The sequence below is a fragment of the Anser cygnoides genome, chromosome 2, assembly GCF_040182565.1.
Source record: "Anser cygnoides isolate HZ-2024a breed goose chromosome 2, Taihu_goose_T2T_genome, whole genome shotgun sequence".
NCBI classification, from domain to species: Eukaryota; Metazoa; Chordata; class Aves; order Anseriformes; family Anatidae; genus Anser; species Anser cygnoides.
Window position 1 is genome coordinate 163,052,233 of NC_089874.1, and position 26,073 is coordinate 163,078,305.

A 26,073-nucleotide genomic window follows, 5' to 3' on the forward strand; every position below is an offset into this window, starting at 1 on the left:
GCCGCGGTGCGTGGCGTGTGCTCCGCCGTCCCCTCCGCGGGGAGGGGGGGGTTTATTTGGGGGGGTGGGGTGCGGGCGGGGGGGGGGTCCGCCCGCTACGCCCGCAGGTACTCGTAGATCTGCTCGCTGTGGGGCAGCAGCCCCCAGGAGGCCAGCAGGCGGAGGACGGAGGCCGTCAGCTTCATGGTGAGGGTCTCCAGCCTGGGCGCGGGGGAGGCGTGGGGCGGCCGCTCGCCCCACGGCCCCCCCCAGCCCGTGTCTTACCCCCCCCCCACCCCCAGGACCACCCCCCCCTACCTGAGCGCCACCTCGAACTTGAGGCTCTCCCAGGCCACGCGGAGGCTGCGGACGGCGCGGAGGCCGCGGAGGCCGGGGGCGCGCTCCCCGCTGAGCCGGCCCCAGCTCCGCACGGCGCTGCGGGGGCAGCACAGGGTGGGCGCGGGGACGGTTTTGGGGGGGGTCCCCACGTCCCCCTTGTCCCCGTCCCCCCCCCCCCCAAGTCCCCTCACCTCTTGGCCATGAGGAAGTAGCGGTCGACCGGGGCCCCCAGCGCCACGTTGATGCTGCGGACGGTGTTGATGTTGCGGAAGACGAGGAGCATGGGCCGGGGCAGGGCGCGCAGCACGCCCATGATGCGCTGGAAGTGGTGGGCGGCCATCTCCTGCATGTAGGCGGCCTCCTCCCGCGTCAGCACGTTGGCCAGGGCCAGCTGCCCCGCGTGCAGCGGGCGCTGCATCAGGATCTCGCAGAAGAGGAAGTAATCTGGGGGGGGGGGGGGGGGGGCGGGGTGGGCGCGGCACCCCGGGGTGGGATTACGGCACCCAAGGGTTGGATTGAGGCATCCGAGAGTGGGATTATGGCACGCAAAGGGGGGATTATATGGCACCCAAAGGGGGGATTACGGCACCCAAAGGGGGGATTGAGGCATCCGAGAGGGGATTATGGCACCCAAAGGGGGGATTACGGCACCCAAAGGGGGGATTATGGCACCCAAGGGTTGGATTGAGGCATCCGAGAGTGGGATTATGGCACCCAAAGGGGGGATTACGGCACCCAAAGGGGGGATTACGGCACCCAAAGGGGGGGGGGAGAGGACTGAGGCACCCAAGGATGAGATTGAGGCACCCAACGGGAGGAGATTATGGCACCCAAGGGTGGGATTGAGGCACTCAAAGGGGGGGGGGATTACAGTGCCCCAGGGAGCTGCAGCACCCTGGTGCGATGCTGCAGCACCCTGAGGGGCACAGGGCAGGAAGATGGGGTTGGGGGGGCTGAGGATGGGGCTGCAGCACCCCGAGGACCACAGGGCAGGGGGACAGGGCTGTGGCACCCGAGGGATGGGATTATGGCACCAAAGGTTGGGATTACAGCACCCAGAATTGGGATTATGACACTAAAGGGGTGGGATTGTGGCACCCAAGGTTGGGATTGTGGCACCCAAGGTTGGGATTACGGCAGCCAAAATAGGGATTATGGCACTAAAAGGTGGGATTATGGCACCCTAGGGATGAGATTACAGCACCCAAAATTGGGATTATGGCACTAAAGGGTGGGATTATGGCACCCAAACGGTGGGACTGTGGCACCCAAGGTTGGGATTACAGCACCCAAAATTGGGATTATGGCACTAAAAGGTAGGACTACTGCACTAAAGGGGTGGGATTATGGCACCAAAGGGGTGGGATTACGGCACCGTGGGGACGGCCCCGGGGACGCCTCACCCTTGACGCCCAGCTCGGCCGAGCGGCTCCTCATGGCGGCGTCATCGCGCAGCACGATGGCTCGCCACAGCTGGCACAGCGCGCTGCGGTCCCTGCGCGGCCCCGGCAGCGTCACCGGCACCGCGCGGCCCCGGCCCCGCATGTCCCCGGCCCCGCGCCCCCCGGCCCCGCGCCCCCCGGCCCCGCGCCCCCCGGCCCCGCGCCCCCCGGCCTCACCTCTCGCTGAGGAACTCGTAGAGGCCGTGGTCCAGCAGCACGAGCTGCGCCTTGCCGTCGGGGCCGCGCCGCACCAGCACTGCGGGACCGGGGCGGGATGTCCCCGTGGCCCCGCGTCCCCATTGCCCTGTGTCCCCGTGGCCCCGCGCCCCCTGTCCCTGCATCCTCGTGTCCCCATATCCATGTGTTCCGATGGCCCCGTGTCCCCGTGTCCCCAAATCCTCGTGTCCCTGCGTCCCCATGGCCCCGTGTCCCTGCATCCTCATGTCTGCACACCCCTGTGTCCCCGTGTCCCCCTATCCTTGTGTCCCCATGTCCCTGCCCCCCTGTCCCCATATCCCCGTGTTCCTATGTCCTCATGTCCCTGCATCCCTGTGTCCCCATGTCCCCATGTCCCCATGTCCGTGTCCCTCCCCACCTCCCCCGTGTCCCCATGTCCCCCCGTGTCCCTGCACCCCCGTGTCCCCTGTGTCCCCACGTCCTCATGTCTGCACATCCCCATGTCCCCATGTCCCCCTTTCCCTGCAGCTGTCTTTGTCCCTGTGTCCCCATGTCCCTGCATCCCCCGTCCCCATATCCTTGTGTCCCCATGTCCCCATATCCCCCTATCCCCATGTCCCTGTCCCCATGCCCCTCCCCCTATCCCCGTGTCCCCACATCCCCACACGTCCCTGAAGTCCCTGTGTCTCCGTGTCCCTCTGTCCCCACATCCTCGTGTCCGCACAGCCCTGTGTCCTCATGTCCCTATATCCATGTCCCTATGTCCTCAAATCTCTGTGACCCCTGTCCCCACGTCCCCCCATCCCCGTCCCCCCGTCCCCGTGTCCCCCCGTCCCGGTACCGTTCCCCGGGTGCGGGTCGGCGTGGATGAAGCCGGTGTAGAAGATCTGCTCGGCGAACACGCGGATCAGTTTGTCGGCGGCCTGCGGGGAGGCGGCTCGGTCCCCCTGTGTCCCCGTCCCCGTCCCCCCCCCGCTTGTCCCCCATTGTCCCCCGTGTCCCCCCCCTGCCCCCCCCCCCGACTCACGTCCTGCAGCCCCAGGCCCTGCCGCCGGATGCCCTCCACGTTGGTGATCTTGCAGCCCTCGCAGTAATCGGCCGTCAGCACCCGCTGGGGACACCGCGGGGACACAGGGGGGGGACACGGGGGGGGACACACACGGGGGGGGGGACACACGGGGTCAGCCCATGGCGGGGCTCGGGGGCACCGCGCTGTCCCCAGGGCTGGGCCGCCCCCAGTCCCTGCTCCGCCCCGTGCCCGCCCACCCCGCAGCCCCTGTCCCCATTGTCCCTGTCCCCTGGTCCCCGTTGTCCCCACTGTCCCCTGGCCCCCATCATACCCGGGGTCCCTGTCCCCTGCCCCAAGTCCCTGTCCCCTGCTTCCCCCCCCCCCCCTGTCCCCCTGTCCCCACGGCCCCTGCAGCCCCTGTCCCCCGCTCCCCGTCACCCCCTGCTCCCTGTCCCCTTTCCCTCGGTCCCCACCTGTCCCCATGCCCTGGTCCCCACCGTCCCCGTTGTCCCCGTCCCCTGTCCCAGTTATCCCCGTCCTTGTCCCCGTTGTCCCTATGCCCATCCCTGCTGTCCCCGGCCCCACTGTCCCACTATCCCTGTCCCCATTGTCCCGCTGCCCCTGTTGCCACTGTCCTGCTGTCCCCACTGTCCCGCTGTCCCCATCCCCATTGTCCCTGTCCCCCTGTCCCCATTGTCCCCCTGTCCCCCTGTCCCCACCTTGCTGCACTTGTCCCAGTGCACGCGCGGCACCACCACGTAGCTGAAGTCGCGCAGGTCGCGGGCGCAGCGCTCGGCGTTCCGCCCCTCGTTCTCGAAGTCCAGCTCCTGCGCCAGCGTCCCCTTCAGGTCCTGGGGACGGACGGGGTGGGGGGGTCGGTGAGCTGTCCCCGCGCGCGTCCCCCCCCAACGTCCCCGCTCACCGTGTCCCCCCCAGCGCCCCCAGTACCTCCAGCACCCAGCTGAAGCCGAAGCTGGGGTGCATGAACTCCACGATGCGCAGCAGCAGCTGCAGCGTCCGCATGTCGCCGTCGAAGCGGTCGCGGAGGTCGATGTACTGCACCTGGGGGGGGCTGGATGCGGCCCTGTGCCCCCCAACCCCCTCCCAAGCCCCCCCCCCGGCCCCGGCCCCCACCTTGACGGCCACCGGCGTGCCGTCCTGCAGGGTGGCGCGGTGAACCTGCGCCAGGCTGGCGGCCGCCACCGGCTCGTAGTCGAACTCCTGGAAGAGGCCGGCCGCCGTCGTCTGGAAGTCCTCCAGGAAGAGCTCGTCCACCTGCGGGCACGGGGGGGACACGGGGGGGGGACAACACGGGATGGGGGGCAGCAACCCCTCGGTGCCTGCACTGAGCTCTGTCCCCACCCAGCGGCTGTGGTGTCCCCGTGATGGAGACCTCGGTGTCCCCACGCTCGTGGTGTCCCCATGCCCGTGGTGTCCCCGTGCCCGAAAGCACCACGTCCCCACCCCCATGGCAGTGCCGTCCCCATGGTGTCCCCATGCCCATGGTGTCCCCATGCCCGTGGTGTCCCCATGCCCAAGACCACCACGTCCCCACCCCCATGCCGTCCCCAGTGTCCCCACGTCCCCATGTGTGTGCCCAAGACCCCCGTATCCGTGGTGTCCCCGTGCCCGTGGCCCTGTGGTGTCCCCATGATCAGGACCGTGGTGTCCCCATGATGGAGACCTTGATGTCCCCTTGCCCGTGGTGTCCCTGTGCCTGTGGTGCCCCCGTGCCTGTGCCCACCACGTCCCCACCCCCGTGGCAGTGCCAGCCCCATGGTGTCCCTGTGGCCGTGGTGTCCCTGTCCCTGTGGCAGTGGTGTCCCCATACCCGTGGTGCCCCTCTGACCGTGGCCGTGCCATCCCCACGCCCTGATGTCCCCGTGCCAGCCCCACCGTCCCCTTCTGGCACCCCCATGCCCAGGAAGTGCCACCCCACGCACAGCACCGCAGCGTCCCCACGATGGGGACCACGGGGCCGTGAGGTCCCCACACGGGTGGTGGCAGGGTCCCCACGGCCGGGACCACCCCGTCCCCGTCCCCACCGGCCGCTCACCTCGCGGTGGCCGCGTTGCAGGGCGCGGTCCTCCAGCACGCGCAGGGTGGCGATGTACTCGGGGGGCAGGAGGTGGTTGAAGGAGCAGAGCCCCTGCCCCAGCTTGATGTACAGCCCCCCGTTGCGCAGCGCCCCCCGCAGCAGCCTCTCGGCCGCACGCTGGTGGCACCGCGACATCCCCGCCTGGAAGGCCGGGGAGCCCTGCGGCCGCGGGGGGTGGGGGTTGGTGTCACCAGTGGCCCCATCCCCATCTCTGTCCCGTCCCATCCCATCCCCCCCATCCCATCCCACCCCATCCCATCCCCATCCCCATCCCATCCCATCCCATCCCCATCCCATCCCATCCCCATCCCCATCCCCATCCCCATCCCATCCCCATCCCCATCCCATCCCCATCCCATCCCCATCCCCATCCCCATCCCCATCCCCATCCCCATCCCATCCCATCCCCATCCCATCCCCATCCCCATCCCATCCCCATCCCATCCCCATCCCATCCCCATCCCATCCCATCCCATCCTATCCCATCCCCATCCCATCCCCATCCCATCCCATCCCCATCCCCATCCCATCCCATCCCCATCCCATCCCCATCCCCATCCCATCCCCATCCCCATCCCATCCCATCCCCATCCCATCCCCATCCCCATCCCATCCCCATCCCATCCCCATCCCATCCCGTCCCCATCCCATCCCATCCCCATCCCCATCCCATCCCCATCCCCATCCCATCCCCATCCCATCCCCATCCCATCCCCATCCCCATCCCATCCCCATCCCCATCCCCATCCCATCCCATCCCCATCCCCATCCCATCCCATCCCATCCTATCCCATCCCCATCCCCATCCCATCCCCATCCCATCCCCCCATCCCCATCCCATCCCCATCCCCATCCCATCCCCATCCCCATCCCATCCCCATCCCCATCCCATCCCCATCCCATCCCCATCCCCATCCCATCCCATCCCCATCCCATCCCCATCCCCATCCCATCCCCATCCCCATCCCATCCCCATCCCATCCCCATCCCATCCCCATCCCATCCCCCCATCCCATCCCCATCCCATCCCGTCCCCATCCCCATCCCATCCCCATCCCCACCCCACCCCAATCCCACCCCCCCATCCCCTCCCCACCTCCTCCACCCCCCGCAGCACCACGTTCGCTGTCCACCAATAATCCACGGAGATTTCCATGCCGACCGCCAGCGACCTTGGGGACAAACCGGGGAAGTTTTTTTTTTCTGGGGGGGTGTCCCGCCCTTCCTGCCCCCCCCGCCCCCCCCCGTGCCCCCACCTGCCGAAGCGTCCCACGCCGTCCAGCAGCAGGCGCAGGCGGCGGCGCTGGGGGGGCTCAGCCCGCAGGTAGCAGCCGGCGCCCAGGGGCAGCGCCAGCCCCAGCCCCAGCAGCAGCGGCCGCAGCAGCGCCCGGCGACGTCTGGGGGGGGGGGAGCAGTGTCAGGGCCCCCCCACCCCCAGCACCGGGACCCCCACCCCCGGCACCGGGATTCCCCCGGTACCGGGGCCCGGACCCTCCCCCCCCAGCCCCCAGCTCTCACCGTGGGGCCGCGGTGGCTCCGTGCCCGCAGGGACGCGCCGGGGGGGGCCGGGGGGGGGCCCGGCCCCCAAGTAGTGCCGGGGGGGGCCGGCAGCAGAACTGCACCTGGGGGGGGGAAAGGGATGGGGTTCGGGGGGGGCAGCATGGCTGGACCCACGGCTGGGACGATGCTGGACCTATAGGCGGCCCTATAGCTGGACCCACAGCTGGACCCACAGCTGGACCTATAGGCAGCCCCATAGCTGGACCTATAACCAGCCCTGTAGCCAGTCCTATAGCTAGATCTATAGACAGTCCTATAGTCAGTCCCATAGCCAGTCTTACAGCCAATCCCATAAATAGACCCATAGATAATGGGTCCCATAGATAATCCCATAGATAGTTGGACCCATAGGCAGCCCTATAGGCAGTCCTATAGCTGGACCTATACGCAGCCGTATAGCTGGACCTACAGCTGGACCTATAGTCAGTCCTATAGCCAGTCCCATAGCCAGCCCTATAGCTGGACCTATAACCAGCCCTGTAGCCAGTCCTACAGCTAGACCTATAGACAGTCCTATAGTCAGTCCCATAGCCAGTCTTACAGCCAGTCCCATAGATAGACCTATAGTTGGTCCCATAGGCAGCCCTATAGGCAGCCCTATAGGCAGCCCTATAACTGGACCCACAGCTGGACCTATGCTGGACCTATAGCCAGCCCTATAGCTGGACCCACAACTGGACCTATAGCCAGCCCTATAGCCAGTCCTATAGCTGGACCTATAGGCAGCCCTACAGTCAGTCCTACAGCCAGTCCCATAGCCAGCCCTATAGGTGGACCCACAGCTGGACCTTTAACCAGCCCTACAGCCAGTCCTATAGCCAGCCCTGTAGGCAGCCCTACAGACCATCCTGTAGCTGAACAAACAGCGGGAACCACGCCAGTCCTATAGCTGGGCCCACAGCCGGACCCATACCAGCTCTGTGGTGGGAGCCAAAGCTGGACCCACAGCCAGCCCTATAGCCAGCCCCATAGCTGGGCCCACAGCCGGACCCATACCAGCTCTGTGGTGGGAGCCAGAGCTGGACCCACAGCCAGCCCTATAGCCAGCCCCATAGCTGGACCCACAGCCAGCCCTATAGCCAGCCCCATAACTGGACCCACAGCCAGCCTATAGCCAGCCCCATACCTGACCCACAGCCAGCCCTATGCCAGCCCCATAACCAGCCCCATGGGGCCCAGCCCCACACCCGCCCCCCCATGCCCATGGGGACCCCCCCGGCCCGGCCCCCCAGCAAGCCCCGCCCCCATCAAGGCCCCGCCCCCAACAAGCCCCGCCCCCAGCAAGCCCCGCCCCCAGCAAGCCCCATACCCGCGGGGGGGGGGGGGCAGGGGCCGGGGCCGGGCCCTGGGCTCAGGCGGGGGGGGGCGGCCCCGGGGGGGGGTCCCGGAGAGGGGGGGGGGCGGGGGGGGCGGGGCCGGGGGGGGGACCCCGGGGGGGCCCCGGGGGGGAGGGGCGGGGGGGGAATTCCGTTGGGGGCGCTGCGGGGGGGGCGCGGGGGGGCGGGGGGTCCCGGGACGTCCCCAACGACCCCGGGGGGTCCCCGGGGGGGTTCCCCAAGGGGGGGTCCCCGGGGCGGGGGGAGGGGGCGGGGGGCGGGGCCTCGGGGGGGGTTCCCGGGGGGGGGGGTCCCCGGGGGGGTCCCGGCGCGCGCTCACCGTCCGCCGCAGCCCCATGTCCGCTGCCACGCCCCGCCCCCCGCCGCGAGGCCACGCCCCCCGCGCGCCCCCATTGGCCGGCCCCGCCGCCCGGCCCCGCCCACCCCCGCGCGCGGGCCGCGGGGAGGGGCGGGGCGGCCACGCCCCCCCCGCCGCGGGCTCGGCGCCGATTGGTCGGGGCGGGGAGGAGGGGGCGTGGCGCCGGGCCCCCTCCCGCGGCTCCCGCCGGGCGCGCCGATTGGCTGCGGGCGCGGATGGCCCGAGGGGGCGGGGCCGCGGGCACGTGGGGGCGCGGGTCACGTGTGGGGGCGGCGGGGGCGGGTCACGTGGGGGCGGCCCGACGGGGGGGGGGGAGGTCACGTGGGGCTGTGGGGGGGGAATCCCCGGGGGGCGGGGCCGGGGCGGCCACGTGGGGAGGGGGCGGGGCCTCCAAGGGGACCCCCCCCCCCCCCCCTGCGGGGACCCCCCTCCGGCCCCCCCCCCCCCCGGTGCCGCCCCCCCCCGGGTCCCCCCGGCCTGGCCCCGCCCCCGGCCCCGCCCCCTCCAAGATGGCGGCGGGGGAGCGGCGGCGGCCCCGGGACCCCCGGTAGTGGGGGGGGGGGGGGGGGGGCTGGGGTGGGACCCCTGGGTGCGGGGCTGGGGGGGCCCGGCTGGGGCTGGGGGCTGCTTGTGGGGCCGGGGGGGGTGGGGGGCTGGCGTGGGGCGGGGGGGGGGCTGTGGGGGGCTGGGGCTGGGGGGCCGTCTGTGGGGCTGGGGGGGCAGGGTTGTGGGGCTGGGGGTCCGGCCATGGGGCTGGCTGTGGGGCTGTCCATGGGGGGGCCGTGGGGCAGGGGGGGGCTGGGGGGCTGACCCGGGTCCGTCTGTGGGGGCGTGGGCCAGCCGTGGGGCAGGGGGGGGAGCTGTGGGGCTGGGGCTGGGGGTCTGTCCATGGGGCAGGGCCGTGGGGCTGGCTGGGGGGCGTTGGGGGGGGCCCGCGTGGGTCCGTCTGGGGGGGCGTGGGGCAGGGCGTGGGGGGTCGTGGCTCTGTCTGTCCGTGGGTCCGTCCGCGGGTGCGACCCCCGGCCCCTCTCCCCCCGCAGCCCCCGGCCCCGCTCGGCGCCCCCCCGCTCCCGCCGCCGCCGCCCCGCGCCCCCCGAGGCGGTGCTGCAGGAGGCCTCGGGGCTGGTGCTGCTGCTGCCGGGGGCTCGGAGCCCCCCCAGGCCCAGGCGGAGGGGGGTCGCCCCCCCCCGGAGAACCCCCAGAGCTCGGGGGGGGGCTCGGGCCCCTTCCCCCCTCCGCCCCCCCCCCGCCCCCCAAAACTGCCCCCCGGACGCCTGGGGGACGCGGCTGCCGCTGCCGCTGCTGCTGCGCGTCCTGGGGGCGGCCGTGGCGCAGGAGGGGGCCGTGCCCCTGCTCTGCAGGTGGGTGCCGGGGGGGTCGGGGGGGTGGGGAGGGGGGCAGGACCCCCCCCCCACCACCCACCCGGTGACCCCCCCCCCCCCGGTGTCCCCAGGGTGTCCCGCGTGTGCCGCCTGTGGCAGCGCGCCGCCGCCGAGCCGGGGCTGTGGCACCGCGTGGCCCTGGGGCGCTGCCGGGACCCCGAGGCCGCAGCGCGGTGGCTGGGGGCAGGAAGGTGAGGGGGGGGCCCCGAGGGTGTCCCCGGGTGTCCCCGTCCCCCCCCCTCATTGTCACCTCCCGCCCGTGCCGCCCCGCGCCGTGTCCCCGCAGGCTGCGCCGGCTGCGGGACTTCGCCCTCACGCAGTGGCTGAGCGGCGTCCCCGCGGTGCTGCAGGTGGGTGGCACGGCCCCGTCTGTCCCCCCGTGCCCCCATGTCCCCTCCGTGCCCCCGTGTCCCCTCCATGCCCCCGTCTGTCCCCTCCGTGCCCCCACGTGTCCCCCCATGTCCCTGTGTCCCCACACCGCCCCCCACACCCTCCCCTGTCCCCACGTCCCCCTGTCCCTGTAGGACACCCCCATGCCCCCACATGTCCCCCCTGTGTCCCCATATGTCCCTGTGTCCCTGCTCCCCCCCCATGTCCCTGCATCCCCCCCCATGTCCCTATATCCCCCCTCACGTCCCCACACCGCCCCCCACGGCCTCCCCTGTCCCTACGTCCCCCTGTCCCTGTAGGACACCCCCATGTGTCCCCCCTGTGTCCCCACGTGGCCCCATGTCCCCTCCGTGCCCCCACATGTTCCCCCCCATGTCCCTGTGTCCCCATGCCCCCCCCAATGTCCCTGCATCCCCCCCATGTCCCCACACTGCCCCCCACACCCCCACATGTCCCCAGGTGTCCCCCCATCTCCCCACGTCCCCACATCCCCGTGTGTCCCAGCGTCCCGATGTCCTCGTGTCTCCGCGCACCCCCGTGTCCCCTCATGTCCCCCCATGTCCCCCCGTTTCCCCCCGTGTCCCCCACCCCACGGCTTGACGCCCCCCTCGGTGCCTCCCCGCCGCCCGCAGGCGCTGGCGGCCGCCTGCCCGCTGCTGTCCTCGCTGCGCCTCCGCCACTGCCGCGGGGTCACCGCTGCCGCCCTCGGTGCCGTCGGCACCCACTGCCCCCGGCTGGAGAGCCTGGACCTGCAGGGCTCCCAGGTGGGGCACGGGGACGTGGGGGGACACGGGGGGACACGGGGGGATGGGGGGACACGGGGGGATGTGGGGGACACGGGGACATGGGGATGTGGGGTAGGGGACACGTCGGGACATAGGGGACACGTGGGGGTGCAGGGGGACATGGGGACGTGGGGGGGGATGTGGGATGGGGGGGGACACGTGGGGATGTGGGGGGACACAAGGGGAACATGGGGATATGGGATGGGGGACATGGGAGGACATAGGGGACACGTGGGGACGCGGGGGGATGGAGGCATGGGGGGACTGGGGGGGGACGTGTGGGGATGGGGGGGGACACGGGATGTGGGGACATGGGATGGGGGGGGGACGTGGGGGGACACATGGGGATGTGGGGATCACGGGGACATGAATGGGGACATGCAGGGGGGGGGGATATGGGGTGTGGGGGGACACATGGGGATGTGGGGGACATGGGGACATGGGGACATGGGGATATGGGGTGGGGGGCATGGGGGGACATGTGGGGACACATGGGGACATGGGTTGTGGGGAGGACAGGTGGGGACATCTGGGGGTGGCATCGAGCTTGGGGGGGGGGGCATAGGGGGGGAATGGGACGTGGGGATGTGGGGTGGGGGGACATGGGGGGGCAAGATGGGGGGGACTGGGGTGGGGGGGGATGGGGTGGGGTGGGGGACACGGGATGTGGGGGGGCACAGGACATGGGGGGGACACATGGGGATATGGGGTGGGGGACACGGGATGTGGGGGGGCACAGGACATGGGGGGGACAGCTGGGGACATGGGGGGGACACATGGGGATATGGGGTGGGGGACACGGGATGTGAGGACACGTGGGGATATGGGACGTGGGGGGACACGGGGGGATGTGGGGGGACACGGGATATGGGGGACATGGGACGTGGGGATATGGGACGTGGGGGGACACGGGGGGATGTGGGGTGACACGGGACGTGGGGAGGACAGGTGGGGACATGTGGGAACATGGGGGGGACACATCAGGAGGACATGGGGTGTGGGGGACCCACGGGGGGATAGGGGGATGCATGGGGACACGGGCCATGGGGGTACACCGGGGGGGGACACGGGGGGGACACGCGGGGAGTGGGGTCGCATGGGGCCGTGGGGCTGCCCCGCAGGTGGAGGCCGGGGCCGTGCCCAAGTTCCTGGCGGTGGCGGGCGCGCGGCTGCGCCAAATGTGGCTGAGCTGCGGCCCCCGCACCGGCGCCGTGCTGGCCTCGCTGGCGGTGAGTGGGGGCCTGGGGGGGGGGGATTTGGGGGGGGCCGGGGGGGTGCCGGTGGCACTGGTGGCGCCGTCACCCCCCCGTCCCCGTCCCTGTCCCCGCAGGGGGGGAGCTGCCCCCAGCTGCAGCTGCTGGAGGTGGACGCGGGGCAGCAGCGCAGCCCCCACCCGCTGCAGGTCCCCGTGGAGCAGCTGCAGGCGGCCTGCCCCCAGCTGCAGGTACCGGCACCCACCCGCGGGCACCCACCCATCAGCACCCACCCGCGGGGCTCCCACCCAGGGGGCACCCACCTGTAGGCACCCACCCATTGGGTTCCCCCCCATCAGCACCCACCCATGGGGCACCCACCTGTGGGCACCCTTCTGGGCGGCTTCCACCTGTGGAACACCCCACTGGTGGGCTCCCACCCATGGGGCACCCACCCAAGGGGCTCCCCCCCCAGGCTCCCACCCATGGGGCACCCATTGATGGGGCACCCACCTGTGGGGACCCCTCTGTGGGGCTTCCCCCTATGGGAAACCCACCCTTGGGGCACCCCACTGGGGGGCACTCACCCGTGGGCACCCTTCTGGGGGGCTTCCCCTCTGGAACACCCCACTGGTGGGCTCCCACCCAAGGGGCTCCCACCCATGGGGCACCCATCGATGGGGCACCCACCCGTGGGGACATCTCTGTGGGGCTCCCCCCACGGACCCCCCCACCCACAGCCCTCCCCCTCCCCCCCCGTGCGCCCCCCCAGGTCCTGCGGCTGCTGAACGTCTCCTGGTGGCCCCGGGCGGCCCCGCGGTTGCCGCTGGCCCCCGGCTTCCCGCAGCTGCAGGAGCTGAGCCTGGCCACGACCACCGGCGGCGGTGCCGGCGACGCCGTCCTGCAGCGCCTGCTGCGCGCCTCCGCCCGCCTGCGCCTGCTCGACCTGCGCGGCTGCGCCCGCGTCTCACCCCGCGCCCTGCTGCGCCTGCCCTGCGCCGGTGAGAGCGGGGGGACGGGGGGGGCACGGGGCTGGGCCGGGCCGGGCCGGGCTGTACCGCGTTGGTTGCGTTGGGCGGGCTGCACCGTGCCATGCCGTGCCACGCCGTGCCGTGCCGTGCCGCATCGGTTGCGTTGGGCGGGCTGCACCGTGCCATTCGGGCTGTGCCGTGCCGTGCTGGCCGTGCCATGCCACAGGAACGGTGCCGTGGTGGCTGTGCCGTGCCAACTGTGCCGTGCTGTGCCGTGCTGTGCCGTGCTGTGCCGGCGGCACCGTGTCAACCACCTCGTGTTGGCCGTGCCGTGTTGGCCGTGCCGTGCCAACCACACTGTGCCAACTGTACTGTGCCAACCGTGCCATGCTGGCCGTGCCGTGCCGTGCCACGCCGTGCTGGTTGCACCATGTCAACCAGCCCGTGTTGGCCCTGCCGTGCCATGCTGTGCCACGCCAGCCATGCTGTGTTGGCCGTACCGTGCTATCCATGCCATGCTGGCTGTGCCATGCCACGCTGTGCTGGCTGCAGCACTTTGATCACCCTATGTTGGCCATGCCGTGCCGTGCCATGCCGTGCCAGCTGTGCTGTGCTGTGCCGTGCCAACTGTGCCATGTTGACCACGCCATGCCATCCCATATCCATGGTGCCAGGCTGTGCCACGCCACGCTGTGTCGACCACAATGTGCCGTGCCGTACCAACCATGCCATGCCAACTGTGGCACGTTGACCACGCCACGCTGTCCCATGTCATATCCATGGTGCCATGCCGTGCCACACCATGCTGTGCCAACCACACCGTGCCAACTGTGCCACATTGAGCACGCCACACCGTGCCATGTCATATCCATGGTGCCGCACCGTGCCATGCCAGCCATGCTGTGCCATGCCAACCACACCGTGCCAACTATGCCGTGTTGACCACGCCACGCCACGCTGTGCCAACCATGCTGTGCCGTGCCGTGCCAGCCACACCGTGCCACCTGTGCCATGTTGACCACCCCACGCCACGCCACACCCGCGGTGCCACGCTGCGCCGCACCACGCTGCCGGTGCTGCCCCACATCCCCCCAGTGCCATCCCGTGCCACTTGCACCGCGCCAACCGCGCCGCGCTGACCCCGCCGCCACCTCCCCGCAGACCTGGAGCAGCTGCACCTGGGGCTGCACTGCAGCGCCTGCGCCCCCCCCAGTGCCCCCCAGGGCTGCGCGGCGCTGGCCTGGCGCTGGCGGCACAGCCTGCGGGAGCTGGACCTGGCCGGGCACTGCTTCGGCGAGCAGGACCTGGCGCAGGCCCTGGCAGCCTTCGGCCCCGGCGCCCCCCTGCGCTCCCTCGACCTGGCCGGCACCAGGGTGGCCCCCGAGGCCCTCAGGTGAGGATGGGACCCCCCCCCGGGACTGGGGGTTGGGGGGGGTGGGTTAAGGTGCGGGGGGGGGGGTCCCATCGTTGGGTGCTGGGAGGGGTGGGGGTCCCTGTCCCCAGGTGCTTGGGGGGGTCTGGGGGTCCCCATCCTGGGGGTCTGGGGGGGGTCTTGGGGTCCCTGGGGGGTCTGGGTGCCCCCATCTTTGGGTGCTGGGGGGGGTCCAGGGGTCCCTGTCCCTACTTCTTGGGCGGGGGGGCATCTGGGTGTCCCCATCCTGGGGGGTCTGGGGGTCCCTGGGGGGTCTGGGGGTCCCCATCTTTGGGTACAGGGGGAGGTCCGGGGGTCCCTCTCCCTACTTCTTTTGGGGGGGTCTGGGGGTCCCTGGGAGGTCTGGGTGCCCCCATCTTTGGGTGCTGGGGGGTCTGAGTGTCCCTATGGGGTTCAGGTGCCCCCATCCTTGGGTGGGGGGTCTGGGGGTCCCTGGGGGGTCTGGGTGCCCCCATCCTTGGGTGCTGGGAGGCGGGGGGTCCGTGTCCCCAGGTGCTTGGTGGGGGGTCTGGGTGTCCCAATCCTTGGGGTCTGGGGGGGTCTGGGGGTCCCTGTCCCTACTTCTTTGGGGTGTCCCCATAGGGGGAAGCAGAGGGGGGAGCTGGGTGTCCCTATTCTTGGCTCTGGGGGGGCTCTGGGGGTCCCTGTCCCCATCCCTGGCTCTGGGGGGGGGGGGGGGGGGGGGGGGGGGCGTCCCAGTGTCCCCGTCCCCATCCCTGGGCACTGGGGGGGGTCCAGGGGGGTCCTATCTCTGGCTCTGGGGGGGGGGGGGGGCCTGTCCCCATCCTTGGCACTGGGGGGGTCCAGGGGGGGTCCCCTCTCTGACTCTGGGGGGGGGGGGTCGCTGTCCCCATCCCTGGGTGCTGGGGGGGGTCTCAATGTCCCTGTCCCCATCCGGGGGTACTGGGGGGGGGTCCCAGTGTCCCCATCCCCGGACACTGGGGGGGTGGGTCCAGGGGTCCCCTCTCTGGCTCCGGGTGTGCTCCCCATCCCCACCCCTGGGTGCTGGGGGGGTGTTGGGTGCTGCTGTGCCCGCCCCCCCCCCAGCCCCCCTGTGCCCCCCCCGTGCCCCCCAGCGCCCTCCTGCTCCGCTGCCCGTCGCTCTGCTACCTGGACGTCTCGTCGTGCCGCCGCCTGCCCCGCGGCACCAAGCGGGCGCACCGGGGCCCCCGGGAGCTGGGGCAGTGCCTGAGCCTCCTGCTGGGGGCCGGGACCCTGCCCCGCGACCCCCCCGAGCCCCCCCGGCCCCCAGCAGCCCCCCCGCAGCCCCCCGGAGCTGCCCTGAGCGGTCGGGACCCCGCGGCCGGGCAATAAAGGGATCGGGACCGGGGTTGTGCCGGGCACCCGCCGGGCGTCCGCGTGTGCGTGTGTGCGCCCCAAACACGGCCCGGCACCGTGACCCCACACCATTGTGCCCGGCACCGTGTCCCCGTCCCCATGTCCCCGTCCCATTGTACCCATCCCATTGTGCCCATCCCAGCCCCTGTCCCCATGTCCCAGTCCCCGTCCCCATGTCCCCATCCCATTGTGCCCATCCCAGCCCCTGTCCCCATGTCCCAGTCCCATTGTACCCGTCCCAGTCCCCGTCCCCATGTCCCCATCCCATTGTGCCCATCCCAGTCCCCGTCCTCATGTCCCCGTCCCATTGTACCCATCCCAGTGCCCATCCCAGTGTCCCCATCCCATTGTGCCTGTCCCAGTGCCTGTCTTTGTGCCCCCATCCCATTACGCCCATCCCAGTGCCCAGCCCCATGTCCCCATCCCAGTGTCCCCTTCCCATTGTACCTGTCCCAGTGCCTGTCCCCGTGTCCAGATCCCAGTGCCCGGCCCCGTGTCCCCATCCCATTGTGCCCGTCCCACTGCCTGGCCCCATGTCCCCATCCCCGTCTCCCCATCCCAGTGCCTGTCCCTGTGTCCCCATCCCACCGTACCTGTCCCAGTGCCCGTTCTCGTGTCCCCATCCCAGTGTGCTTGTCCCCATGTCCCCATCCCACTGTACCCGTCCCACTGCCCTGCCTCATGTCCCCATCGCAGTGCCTGTCCCCATCCCATTGTACCTGTCCCAGTCCCCGTCCCCACGTCCCCATCCCAGTGCCTGTCCCAGTGCCCGGCCCCATCCCAGTGGCCTGTCCCAGTGGCCCATCCTCTGGTGCCCCCCCCCCAGTGCCCACCCCGCTGCACCCATCCCCATGCACCCATCCTGCTGGTCGTGTGCCCGTGTGCCCATCCCAGTGTGCCCATACTGGTGTGCCCATACTGGTGTATTCATACTGGTGTGCCCATACTGGTGTGCCCACACTGGTGTGCCCATACTGGTGTGCCCATACTGGTGTGCCCATACTGGTGTGCCCATCCCAGTGCGCCTGTCCCAGTGTACCCATACTGGCGTACCCATACTGGCGTGCCCATACTGGTCTGCCCATACTGGTGTATTCATACCGGTGTACCCATACTGGTGTACCCATACTGGTGTGTTCATATCAGTGTGCCCATACTGGTGTGTTTGTACTGGTGTGCCCACACGGTGTACCCGTTATCCTGGTGTGCCCATCCTGGTGCCATCCCAGTCCCCATCCCAGTCCCCATCCCAGTGCCCCCATCCCCATCCCAGTGCCCCCATCCCAGTCCCCCCCCAGTGCTACCAGGCCCCATCCCAGCACCGGAGCGGCCCCGGTGGCACCGAGGGGCTGGGTTGGGGGGGGTCCCGTGGGGCACCGAGGCTGCGGCACCGCCACCGCCAGCCCCCCCCCGGCCGAGCTGGGACGGGCCCCACCGTGTCCCCAGTGTCACCCCCATGTCCCCCTCCCCACCGTGTCCCTGTGCCCCCCCCCGTGCCCCCAAAGTCCCCATCCCCACCGGCCCCCCCCCCCCCCCCCAGCCTCCTCTTCCTCTCCCCCCTCATCCTCACCGGGGGCCCCTCCGCAGCCCCCCCACGGGACCGGGCACCCCGGGGCTCAGCGGTCACGGCCTGGGGGTGCCACTGACGGCCCCCCCCCCTGCAGCCATGGGGGGGGACACGGGGGGCAATGGGGACATGGGGGGCACACGGGGGGGCTCTGGGGACGTGGGGGTGGTTGGGGGCATTGGAGCCATGGGGGGGGGGGTGGTTGGGGGCCATGGGGGGCACAGGGACACTTGGGGGTCCTGGGGGGCCACGGGGTGCTGGGGGGGGGCACGAGGTCCAGGGGGTCCATGGGGAAACACGGGGTCCTGGGGAGCACTGGGGGGGGGCCGTGACCCCCCCCCCCAAATTGGGCAGGGGCTGTAGTTGTGGGGCAGGGGGGTGATAAGGATGAGCCCCCCCGCCCCCCCCATGGGCTGGGTGGTGTGGGGCTGGGCTGGGCACCGGGGGGGTGGCACGGGGGGGTGGCACTAACGCAGTGTCACCAGTGGGGTGTCACCAGTGGGGTGTCACTGGGGGGGTATCACTGGGGGGGTATCACTGGGGGGGTGTCACTGCGGGGGAGCCATTCGTGGGGTGCCACCAGGGGGGTGTCCTGGGGAGGGGGGGGGGTGACACCAATGGGTGTCGTTATAGGGGTGCCAGCAGGGTGCCCTCGCTGGGGTGCTGGTAATGGGGTGCCACCAGCGGGGCGTCACTGCCGGGGTGCCACTTTTGGGGAGTCACCAGTGGGTGTCAGTAATGGGGGTGTCACCAACGGGGTGCCACTATCGGGGTGTCACCGTTGGGCTGTCACAAACGGGGTGCCACTTTTGGGGTGTCACCAATGGGGTGTCATTGTTGGGGTGCCGCTGCTGGGGTGCCAGGAGGGCGCCACCACTGGGGTGCCACCAATGGGTGTCATTAACGGGGTGCCGCCACTGGGGTGCCGCCAATTGGGGTCCCCATTCTCCCCCCCCGCCCCCCGCTGGGTGCGTGCGGGCCTGGTGCTGGGCGTGCAACGCGTGCAACGCCGCCGTGCGGCCCCGCGCCCCCCCCGCGCCCCCCCCGGCCCGCAGCGCCCCGGCCCAGGACAAAGGGGCCGCAGCCGGGCCCGGTCGGATGGAAATGAGGGGGCGGGGCGGGGGGGCGGGGGTGGGGGTGTGCGTGTGTGTGTGTGTGTGTGTGTGTGTGCTGGTGCACGCATCTGCTGCTACACGCGTGGGTACGTGTGTGTGATTGTGAGCGTGTGCAGGTGCAGGCAGGGCTGTGTGAGTGTGCAAGAGTGGGTGTGCACGGCTGGGCTCCTGTTTGTGCACACGGTTGTGTGGGGGCTGCGTGTGTGTGTGTGTGTGCACATGCCTGTGTTGGAGCTGGTGCATGCGTGTGTGTGTGTGTGTGTGAGCTTGTGCATGAGTGTGTGCAAGTGGATGTGCACACATCTGGGCTCCTGTTTGTGCAAAAGGTTGTGTGGGGTCTGCACGTGTGTGTGCACGTGCCTGTGTTGGAGCAGGGGTGTGTGTGTGTGTGTTATCCATGTGCATGTCTCCTGCATGCACATGCATGTGTCTGCGTGTGAGTGTGTGCAAATGTGTGTGTGTGTGCGCGCGCACATCTGCAGGCGTGTGCCTGTGCAAGTGCCTGTGTTGGAACAGGTGCAAGTGTGTGTGTGTGTGCGTGTGTGTGTGTCCCCTGCATGCATGTGCGTGTGTCTGCATGTGAGTGTGTGCAGGTGCTGGCAGGGCTCTGTGTGTGTGTGAGCATGGAAGTGTGTGTGTGTGTGTGTGTGTGTGAGAGCTTGTGCATGAGCGTGTGCAAGTGCATGTGTGCGCACATCTGGGCTCCTGTTTGTGCACACGGTTGTGTGGGGTCTGCACGTGTGTGTGTGTGTGTGTGTGTGTGCGTGCCTGTGTTGGAGCAGGTGCGTGTGTGTGTGTGTGTTATCTGTGTGCATGTCTCCTGCGTGCATGTGTCTACGTGTGTGTGTATGTGTAGGTGCACATTTGCACACAATTGTGCACATGGATGTGTGGGGGGTCTGCTTGTGTGTGTGTGTGTGTGCACATCCGCAAGCGTGTGCCTGTGCAAGTGCCTGTGTTGGAGCGGGTGCAAGTGTGTGTGCGTGCGTGTCCATGTGTGTGCGTGTCCATGTGTGCATGTGTCCATGTGTGTGCGTGTGTCCATGTGTGTGCGTGTGTCCATGTGTGTGCATGTGTCCATGTGTGTGCGTGTCCATGTGTGTGCGTGTGTCCATGTGTGTGCGTGTGTCCATGTGTGTGCATGTGTCCATGTGTGTGCGTGTCCATGTGTGCATGTGTCCATGTGTGTGCGTGTGTCCATGTGTGTGCGTGTCCATGTGTGCATGTGTCCATGTGTGTGCGTGTGTCCATGTGTGTGCGTGTCCATGTGTGCATGTGTCCATGTGTGTGCATGTGTCCATGTGTGTGCGTGTCCATGTGTGCATGTGTCCATGTGTGTGCGTGTGTCCATGTGTGTGCGTGTCCATGTGTGTGCGTGTCCATGTGTGTGCGTGTGTCCATGTGTGCGTGTGTCCATGTGTGCATGTGTCCATGTGTGTGCGTGTGTCCATGTGAGCACACGTGTGCGTGTGCACGTGCACGCAGCCGTGTGCCTGTGAGTGGCGCAGCCGTGTGTCCGTGTCCGTGCCCGCGTGTACACGCACCCACCCGCACCCACCCGCACACCCCCCCCCACACGCGTGCCCACCCCCCCCCATCCCCCCCCCGCGTGGCCCCGCCGCGGGGGTCCCGCGGGTTCCCATCAGCGGGGGCGCGCCCGGGGCCCCGCCCACGCCCCGATGCGCGCTCCCGCCCGCCCCCCCCCCCCGCTCGCGGACACGCGCACCTGCACGCACGCGCCCGCACACCCTTCGTGCACGCGCACAGCCAAGCGCACCCCCCCCCCCGCGCACGCACAGATGCACGCGCGCGCCCCCCCTCGTGCACGCGCACCCCCCCCGCCCACGCGCCTCGTGCACGCGCACCCCCCCCTCCCCCCTCCCCCCTCCCCCCTCCCCCGCGCCCCAGCCCCGTGCGCGCCCCCGGCCCCGCAGCGCGCCGTGGGGGGGCCCGGCCCGGTTCGGCCCGGCCCGGATCGGCCCCGCTGGGCGCCGCTGGGCCCGGTTCGGCCCCGTCGGGCCCCGTCGGTCCCGGCCCGTCCCGGCCCATCCCGGCCATTGTGGCGGCCGCGGGGCACGCTGGGAAACTCCCGGCTCCGGGGATGGGGCCGGGGCTGCGCGGGGGGGGGGGCGGCCCCGGGAACCCCCCCCCCGCCTCCACGAGCCCCCGGTTGCGCCCCCCCCATCCCCCTCCCGGGGGAGCCGCCGGGATCCCGGTGCCGCCCCCCCCTCCTTCGGTCCCCCCCCACCCCCTCCCCGGGGGACTCCCCGGTGTCCCCCCCCCTCCCCCCCCGTGGGAATCCGCCCCCCCCCCGCGCCCCCCCCCCACACTGCGGGCAGCCCCCAGCGCCCCCCCCCGTTACCCCCACCCCCCCCCCCCGTTACCCCCCCGCCCCCCCCGCTCCCCCCTCCCCGCCCCCATCCCAGCGCCCCCCCTCCACCGGGAGCCCCTCCCACACCCCCCCCCGCCCCCCCGCTCCCCCCCCCCGGTTCCCCCCGCCCCCCCCCCGCCGGGCCGCCGTTATAAGCCCCGGCCGGCGGGGCGGGAGCGCTCACACCGCGCCGCCCGTGCGCAGCGGCAGCGCCCCCCCCGCCCCCCGTTCCCCCCCCCCTCCCCATCCCGGAGCTGTCCGGTGCTGAACGGAGCCGCCCGGGGCTGCCTCCGCCGCCGCCCCCGGTCCATGCCCCAGCGGCGGGGCCGGGGCTGCGGCGGTGCCCGGGGGGGGCGCCGGGAGGCGGCTGCGGGCGGCCCCGGGCAGGCGCTGGGCGGCAGCGCCCGGCGCACAAAGCCGCAGCGGCCGGGGGGGGACCGGGGAGGGGGGGGGGTCTTTGTGCAGCCGGGCCGGGCCGGGCCGGGCCGTGCCGAACCGGGCCGGGGTCCCGGGAGGGGAGCGGAACCATGCCCAGGTCGTTCCTGGTGAAGAAGGTGAAGATCGATGACTTCCCCGCCGGCCTCGACGCCCCGTACGGCAGAGCCCGGGCGGACTTCGGCTCCCGGCTGCACGACAAGGGTAAATACCGCCGTACCGGGCCGTGCCGGGCCGTGCCGGGCCGTACCGGGCCGTGCCGGGCCGTGCCGGGCCGTACCGGGCCGTATGGGGCTGTATAGGGCCGTACCGGGCCGTACCGGGCCGGGCTCGCCGCATTCCTGCGCGCCGCCCGCCGTGCCAAACCGTGCCAAACCGAGCCGTGCCAAACCGTGCCAAACCGAGCCGTGCCGAGCCGAGCCGTGCCGAGCCGAGCCGTGCCGAGCCGGCCCCGGCGCTCCTTTTGTCTGCCGGAGCCAAGTTCAAGGACGAGCGCGCAGCAGCGCGGAGCCCCCCCCACCCCCCCCCCACCCCCCGGCTCGGCTCGGCCCGGCTCGGCCCGGCTCGGCCCGGCCTTTGTGCGGCCCCCTCGGCCCCGCCGTGCCCGGTGCGGCTGCGGCTGCGGCGCGTTGCGTAACCGGCACCGAACCGCCGCAGCGGGGCCCGGCCCCGGCCGCACCGCCCGGTGACCTTGAGAGGGGCCGGGGCAGGCGGCGGGGCCGGGGAGGGGGGCACGGGGACGGGGACACGGGGACGGGGACGGAGACGCGGGCAGGGACCGGGAGGGATGCGGGCAGGGACGGGGACAGGGATGGATGTGGACGGGGATAGGGAGCGGAGCGGGGACAGGGATGGGGACAGGATGGGGACAAGGACGGGGATAGGGACAGGGACAGGGACACGATCGTGGCCACCGGGTCGGGGTCCAGGCAGGGGCAGCGAGGGGCGCAGCGGGGCCGGGGGGACAGGGACGGGGACGGGGACGGGGATGGGGACGGGGACAGGGACAGAGCAATGCAGAGGTTGATGCAGGGACAGGAGCAGAGGCAGGACTGGGACCAAGGACAGCGCAGGGGCTGGGGACAAGGGACAGGGGACAAGGGACAGGGGACAGGGGACAAGGGCAAGCACAGGGGCAAAGGACAGGGGCCAGGGGACGCGGTAGTGCTTGGACAAGGGAGAGGGAACGGGGACAGGGGATGGGGGACAAGAGGCGGGGGGTAGGGTAGCACAGGGGCAGGGGACAAGGGGCAAGAGAAAGGGAACAGGGGGCAGAGGACAGGGGACAAGGGATGAGGACAGAGGATACGGGTAGCACTGAGACAGGAGATGGGCAGGGGACAAGGGACAGAGGACAGGGGGCAGGTGACAAGGGATGGGGGACAAGGAATAAGGGACGGGGACAAGGGATGAGGGACAAGGGACATGGGTAGCACAGGGACAGGAGACAGGGGACAAGGGATGGGGAATGGGTGGTGCAGGGACAAGGGACAGAAGACAGGGGGCAGGGGACAGAGGATGGGGACAAGGGATGAGGGACAGGGGACGAGGGATGAGGATGGGCGCAGGGGCAGGGACAAGGGATGAGGGACAGGGGATGGGAATGTGAGTGACACAGGGACAAGGGACAGGGGATGAGGGACGGGATGTGGGTGTCACAGGGGCAGGGGACAAGGGACAAGGGATGAGGAGCGGAGACGTGAGCAGCACAGGGACAGGGGACAGGGGATGAGGGACAGGGAAAAGGAATTGGATGGTGCAGGGGGCAGGGGACAAGGGGTGAGGGATGGGATGTGGGTGTCACAGGGACAGGGGACAAGGGACAAGGGATGAGGGATGGGGGATGTGAGTGGCACAGGGACAGGGGACGAGGGCTGAGGGCAGGGATGGGGATTTGGGAAGTGCAGGGGCAGGGGACAGGGGGCAAGGGTTGGGGGACAGGGGATGGGAATGGGGGTGGCACAGGAACAGGGGACGAGGGACAGGGACAAGGATTTGGGTGGTGCAGGGGCAGGGGACAGGGAATGAGGGACAGGGGCAAGGAATTGGATGGCGCAGAGGACAGGGGATGAGGGACAGGGATGTGAGCGGCACAGGGGCAGGGGACAGGGGATGAGGGACAGGGACAGGGACGCGGGTGGCGCAGGGGCAGGCGGGGGCCGCGCTGACCGGGTGCCCCCCGCCCGCAGCAGGCTACATCGGCGACTACATCGCGCCGGCCGCGTACGAGGGGGACGGCGAGGGCGCGCTCAAGGTGCCGTCTCCGGACCCCATCTACCCGGGCTCGCACGGGGACTATGGCGCGCCGGACTCGGAGCCGCCGGACAGCCCGCACTCGGGGATGGCGGGGGGCTACATCAACGGCGACGCGGCGGTGAGCGAGGGCTACGCCGTGGACGCCTTCTTCATCACCGACGGGCGGTCGCGGCGCAAGGTGGTGAGCGGGGCGCGCAGCCTGCAGCGCGGCACACGTGCGGCGAGTGCGGCAAGACCTACGCCACCTCCTCCAACCTCAGCCGGCACAAGCAGACGCACCGCAGCCTGGACAGCAAGATGGCCAAGAAGTGCCCGACCTGCGGCAAGGTCTACGTCTCCATGCCCGCCATGGCCATGCACCTCCTCACCCACGACCTCAAGCACAAGTGCGACGTCTGCGGCAAGGCCTTCAGCCGGCCCTGGCTGCTGCAGGGCCACATGCGCTCGCACACGGGCGAGAAGCCCTTCGGCTGCGCCCACTGCGGGAAGGCGTTCGCCGACCGCTCCAACCTGCGCGCCCACATGCAGACCCACTCCGCCTTCAAGCACTTCAAGTGCAAGCGCTGCAGCAAGACCTTCGCCCTCAAGTCCTATCTCAACAAGCACTATGAGTCCGCCTGCTTCAAGGGCGCCGGGCCCCCCCTCAGCCCCCTGCACGCCTGAGCGGGGGACCCCCGCCCCTGCGCCCCCCCCCCCCCCCGACTCCCCTGCCTCCTGCCCTGCAGCGCTGAGCCCAGGGAAGGGGGCTGGGGCTGTGCACCCTGAAACTGGGGGGGTCCCCGATTTTGGGGGGGGGTGCCTTGGGTTCTGTGAGCACCCTGAAACTGGGGGTCCCTGATGATTGGGGCGTGTTGGGTCTTTGTGCACCCTGAAACTGGGGGTCCCTGCTTACAGGTGTGCCCTGGGTCTAGTGAGCACCCTAAAACTGGGGGGGGGGGGTTCCCTGATTACGGGGGTGCCTCAATTCTGTGCACACCCTAAAACCAGGGGTTCCCCGATTACAGGGGTGCCTCGGGTCTGTGTGCACCCCAAAACTGGGGGGGGGGCCCCAATTACAGGGATGCCTTGGGTCAATTGAGCGCCCTAAAACTGTGGGTTCCCCAATTACAGGGGTGCCTTGGGTCTAGTGAACACCCTAAAACTGGGGGTTCCCAAATTACACGGGTGCCCAGGGTCTTTGTGCACCCCAAAACTGGGGGGGGTCCCTGATATGGGGGGGGGTGCCTTGGGTCCTGTGAGCACCCTGAAACTGTGGGTCCCCGATTACAGGGGTGCCTTGGGTCTTTGTGCACCTCAAAACTGGGGGTCTGCCAATTACAGGGGTGCCTTGGGTCTTTGTGCACCCCAAAGCTGGGGTCCCCCAATTACAGGGGTGCCTTGGGTCTTTTTGCACCTCAAAACTGGGGGACCCTGATTATGGGGGTGCCCTGGGTCTTTGTGCACCTCAAAACCAGGGGGTCCCCAATTACAGGGGTGCCCTGGGCCTAGTGAGCACCCCGAAACTGGGGGTCCCCAATTACAGGGGTGCCCTGGGTCTGTGCACACCCCAAAACTGGGGGACTCCCCTCCCATTACAGGGGTGCCCTGTGTCTGTGTGCACCCCAAAAACAAGGGATTTCCCCAATATTGCAGGGGAGCCCTGGGTCTATGCGCACCCTTAAACTGAGGGACCCCCACCCCAGTAATGGGGGTGCCCCGGGCCTCTGAGCACCCCAAAAACAAGGGACCCCCCTCTTCCATTTCAGGGGTAGTCCAGGCCTATGTGCACCCCAAAACCAGGGGCCCCCCCATGGGCACCCCAACCCTGGGCTGCACCCCAAAACAGGGGCACCCCCTCCCTTATTGGGGCACCCTGTCCCCATGCCATACCCAAATTGCCCCCCCCCCCCAAATTGGTGCCCCCCTCCCTGCCCCCCATCTGGGGTGCCCCCACCCTGTGTTCACCCCAAAACCAGGGGGACCCCCCCTTGCTCTTGAAGGGGTGCCCCGTCCCTACGCCATATCCGAACTGGGACACCTCCCCTAACTGGGGACACCCCCCCCCCAAATTGGGGACCCCCCCTTTCCCCCTCGCAGGGGGTCCCCAACCCAAGGGGCTCCCCCTCCTAATTACGGGGGTGCCCCAGCCCTGTGCCATGCCCCAGCCCGGGGCCCCCTTCCCATGGGGGGGCTGGGGATCCCCTTGCCCCCCCCTCCCCCCTCCCCATGGCACGTTCGCCCCCACGGCGACCCCAACCTCGCGGGGGGCAGGGGGGATCCGGCCCCCCCCCCCCCCCCAGGGATCCCTCCTCGGGGGGGGGGGGGGGGGGCTGCCCTTTGGGGGGGGTCAGCCCAGGTCACCCCCCCCCCCCCCCATCCCCGGGGACCCCCCGCCCCCAGAGCACAGCCCGGCCGCTCGGGCCCCCAACCCCGCACGGACTTTGGCCTGGGCCGGGCCCGGCCCCCCCGCGATGCCAAAGTCTTGTCACTTTTCTGAACGGGAAAAAAGAGGAAAAAAAAACAAAAAACAAACAAACAAAAAAAAACAGGGAAAAAAAAA

At 70.5% G+C, this 26,073-nt stretch overlaps 3 protein-coding genes across 10 annotated transcripts; 2 read left to right on the plus strand and 1 right to left on the minus strand.

Moving 5' to 3' along the window:
* Nucleotides 1–2: 2 nt before the first annotated feature.
* Nucleotides 3–8,321, minus strand: ADCK5 (aarF domain containing kinase 5). Its single transcript, XM_066990861.1, has 15 exons — nucleotides 8,261–8,321; nucleotides 6,563–6,666; nucleotides 6,301–6,441; nucleotides 6,141–6,216; nucleotides 5,003–5,203; nucleotides 4,081–4,221; nucleotides 3,895–4,008; nucleotides 3,666–3,797; nucleotides 2,965–3,048; nucleotides 2,779–2,860; nucleotides 1,938–2,016; nucleotides 1,722–1,813; nucleotides 510–762; nucleotides 298–414; nucleotides 3–201 (listed from the first exon to the last, which is right to left on the minus strand). Exons 1-15 carry the CDS (start codon nucleotides 8,276–8,278, stop codon nucleotides 96–98), a joined length of 1,740 nt encoding a protein of 579 aa, XP_066846962.1. The 5' UTR covers nucleotides 8,279–8,321; the 3' UTR covers nucleotides 3–95.
* Nucleotides 8,322–8,783: 462 nt separating this feature from the next.
* Nucleotides 8,784–15,804, plus strand: FBXL6 (F-box and leucine rich repeat protein 6). Of its 8 annotated transcripts, none has more exons than XM_066990863.1 (10): nucleotides 8,784–8,846; nucleotides 9,340–9,660; nucleotides 9,753–9,872; nucleotides 9,968–10,031; nucleotides 10,704–10,835; nucleotides 11,978–12,085; nucleotides 12,187–12,300; nucleotides 12,822–13,050; nucleotides 14,182–14,413; nucleotides 15,529–15,804. In XM_066990863.1, exons 1-10 carry the CDS (start codon nucleotides 8,809–8,811, stop codon nucleotides 15,764–15,766), a joined length of 1,596 nt encoding a protein of 531 aa, XP_066846964.1. In that variant the 5' UTR covers nucleotides 8,784–8,808; the 3' UTR covers nucleotides 15,767–15,804. The 8 variants fall into 8 exon arrangements, with proteins under 8 accessions (XP_066846964.1, XP_066846963.1, XP_066846965.1 ...); XM_066990862.1 differs by having other exon boundaries at nucleotides 9,968–10,030; nucleotides 10,682–10,835; XM_066990864.1 differs by having other exon boundaries at nucleotides 9,968–10,030; nucleotides 10,682–10,835; nucleotides 12,897–13,050.
* Nucleotides 15,805–21,203: 5,399 nt separating this feature from the next.
* Nucleotides 21,204–24,225, plus strand: SCRT1 (scratch family transcriptional repressor 1). The gene is given in 3 exon segments (XM_066990871.1): nucleotides 21,204–21,482; nucleotides 23,471–23,734; nucleotides 23,737–24,225. Coding segments are annotated over 3 exon segments (837 nt in total). The 5' UTR covers nucleotides 21,204–21,370; the 3' UTR covers nucleotides 24,198–24,225.
* Nucleotides 24,226–26,073: the final 1,848 nt, after the last annotated feature.

Bases quoted from the DNA above. Each gene is read 5' to 3' on its own strand.
- ADCK5 (XM_066990861.1), bottom strand. The intron at 6,442-6,562 runs GTGAGAGCTGGG...CCCCCCCCCCAG, and splicing joins GGAGCCACCGCGGCCCCACG to ACGTCGCCGGGCGCTGCTGC. The intron at 5,204-6,140 runs GTGGGGAGGGGA...CCGCGGCCGCAG, and splicing joins TGCTGCGGGGGGTGGAGGAG to GGCTCCCCGGCCTTCCAGGC.
- FBXL6 (XM_066990862.1), top strand. From the start codon at position 8,809: ATGGCGGCGGGGGAGCGGCGGCGGCCCCGGGACCCCCG. The intron at 10,836-11,977 runs GTGGGGCACGGG...GCTGCCCCGCAG, and splicing joins TGGACCTGCAGGGCTCCCAG to GTGGAGGCCGGGGCCGTGCC. The intron at 12,086-12,186 runs GTGAGTGGGGGC...CTGTCCCCGCAG, and splicing joins CCGTGCTGGCCTCGCTGGCG to GGGGGGAGCTGCCCCCAGCT.